The sequence below is a fragment of the Nicotiana sylvestris genome, chromosome 1, assembly GCF_000393655.2.
Source record: "Nicotiana sylvestris chromosome 1, ASM39365v2, whole genome shotgun sequence".
NCBI classification, from domain to species: domain Eukaryota; kingdom Viridiplantae; phylum Streptophyta; class Magnoliopsida; order Solanales; family Solanaceae; genus Nicotiana; species Nicotiana sylvestris.
Window position 1 is genome coordinate 96582885 of NC_091057.1, and position 2196 is coordinate 96585080.

General features: G+C 39.5%; 1 protein-coding gene across 1 annotated transcript; it reads right to left on the bottom strand.

Moving 5' to 3' along the window:
• Nucleotides 1-204: 204 nt before the first annotated feature.
• On the bottom strand, nucleotides 205-558 carry LOC138872518 (uncharacterized). Its single transcript, XM_070150685.1, has one exon. The coding sequence runs from the start codon at nucleotides 556-558 to the stop codon at nucleotides 205-207; it is 354 nt and encodes a 117-aa protein (XP_070006786.1).
• Between the last annotated feature and the right edge of the window lie 1638 nt (nucleotides 559-2196).

The window sequence follows — 2196 nt, forward strand, 5'->3', positions numbered from 1 at the left end:
CCACTTGCAGCTGATTTTTCCTTTTGTGCCCTCTTTTCTACATCCATTTTAAAAGTTACAATCTTTTCACTCACTCTAAGCATGAATTTTCTTTTTTTGTATATCTAAGATAACTTTGGCTGTTGCTAAGAATGGTCTTCCTAGGATGAGGGGGACCTCCTTGTTCTCTCCCATATTCACCAATATAAAATCTACAGGAACGAACTAATCCACCCGAACTAAGACATCTTCCACTGTCCCATCAGGTATCGGAGTCATTTGGCCAGCCAACTGCGACGATATTGGTGCAAACCTTATCTCTCTGATCTCCTTCTTTGGTTTCTTGTAAATAGATAGATACATTAAGTTAATTAAGGCACCAGAATCATATAAAGACTTATCAAAAGTAACAGAGCCTAAAGAGCAAGGTATAGTAAAACTCCCCAGATCTTCACACTTTTGTGGGAGTTTATTTTGCAATATCGCACTGCAATGCTCTGTGAGCTTGACCACTAAGGTTTCTTCTATCTTTATCTTCTTTGTCAGGATCTTCTTCAAGAATTTGGTATAAGCCGGCATTTGTCAAAGTACTTCTATGAATGGTAAATTTATATGAACCTGTTTCAGCACATCCAAAAATCTCTCAAACTGCTTGTCCAGCTTTTCTCTATATAGCTTTTGAGGAAAGGGTAAAGCAAGCATATGCTCGCTCTTATCATGTTCCTCCCTTCTCTAAGATTCTCCCTTCTTCTTTTTCTTGGCTTTTGTATGACATTTCTTCTTCTTATCACTATCACTTTTCAACTGCTCCCCACTTTCTTTTTTAGGTATCACCTCTTTTTGGATTGGAGTGGGATCTTGCAACACTTGCCCACTTATCAAGGTCAAAGCACTTATTGTTTCTTTGGGATTTCTCTCAGTATCAGCATGGAGAGTTCCCGGAACCCTTTCAGATAATATTGTTGCAAGTTGCCCAACCTGTCTTTCCAGGTTTTGAAAAGATGGGACCAGTTCCTTGATAGCTGCTCCATGAGCATCCAACCTCTCATCTGTCTTGATAACGAAACCCTTCATTAGATCTTCCATGTTAGACTGATTAGGTTGATTGGGCTGAAATTGCTGCCTTTGGTAATTCATAAAACCCGGAGCTCCTTATCCCTGAAATCTTGGGTTTTTTTGTTGCCATGCATTTGCGGTACCCCCAGGTGAACTCCATGAAAAATTGGGGTGCTTCTGACCCATTACATTAAAGTTGTAATTCCCCACAGCATTCACTTCCTCAGTTGAGGCTTGACATTCATAAGTAGGGCATCCTCTTCCGCATATATCACATGCTGCATGAGGCTCACTTTGTGTTGTAGTCAAGGTCAGTTTCCTTATTTCTTTAGACATAGCATCAAGTTGTACCTGCACATATGTATTAGCATCAACTTGGTGAACACTAGTTGATTTTCTTCTTTTCGCTCTCTCAGAGGGCCATTGATATGCATCTTCAGACAACTCACCAAGAATTATATATATCTCCTCTGGAGTCTTCTTCATCAACAAGCCTCCAGCTACATTACTCAATGTACTACGTGAGGCCGGTGTCAATCCATCCCAAAAGTCCTAGAGTTGCATCCAGAGTTCAATTCCTCTATGTTGACACTTTCTGACTATCTCCTTAAACATCTCCCAAGCTTTAAATACAGTTTCAATATCTTTCTAGCAGAAGTTATGGAGTTCTCTTCTAAATTTGCCCATCTTAGCTGATAAAAAATTTTCTGGTCATCTCATCTCATGTTCTAATTGATCCCATGGGCAAGCTTCGAAGCCACTACTTTGCATCAAATTTGAGTGTGAAGGGGAATGATCTTAAGTACACTGCATCTTGTGACACCCCGTTATATTGAAAGGTATTCATAATCTCCTCGAAGTCCATTAGATGTGTATTTGGATCTTCATTTGTCACACCTCCTTTTTACATACCCGAGGGGTATAAGGGAGTTTTTCCAATTTAAGTGACATTATTCAAAATGGGATTATTTATTATTTAATCAGAGTCGCCACTTGGAATATTTTACATTGTCCCAAGTCACCGATTTATTTTAAATCCCAAATTGAGGAAAATCGACTTTCCTTTTGAAGTCTGCGAACCAGAAATTCTGAATAAGGAATTTTTTTAACCCGAGAGAAGGTGTTAGGCATTCCCGGGTTCCGTGGTTCTAGCATGGTCGC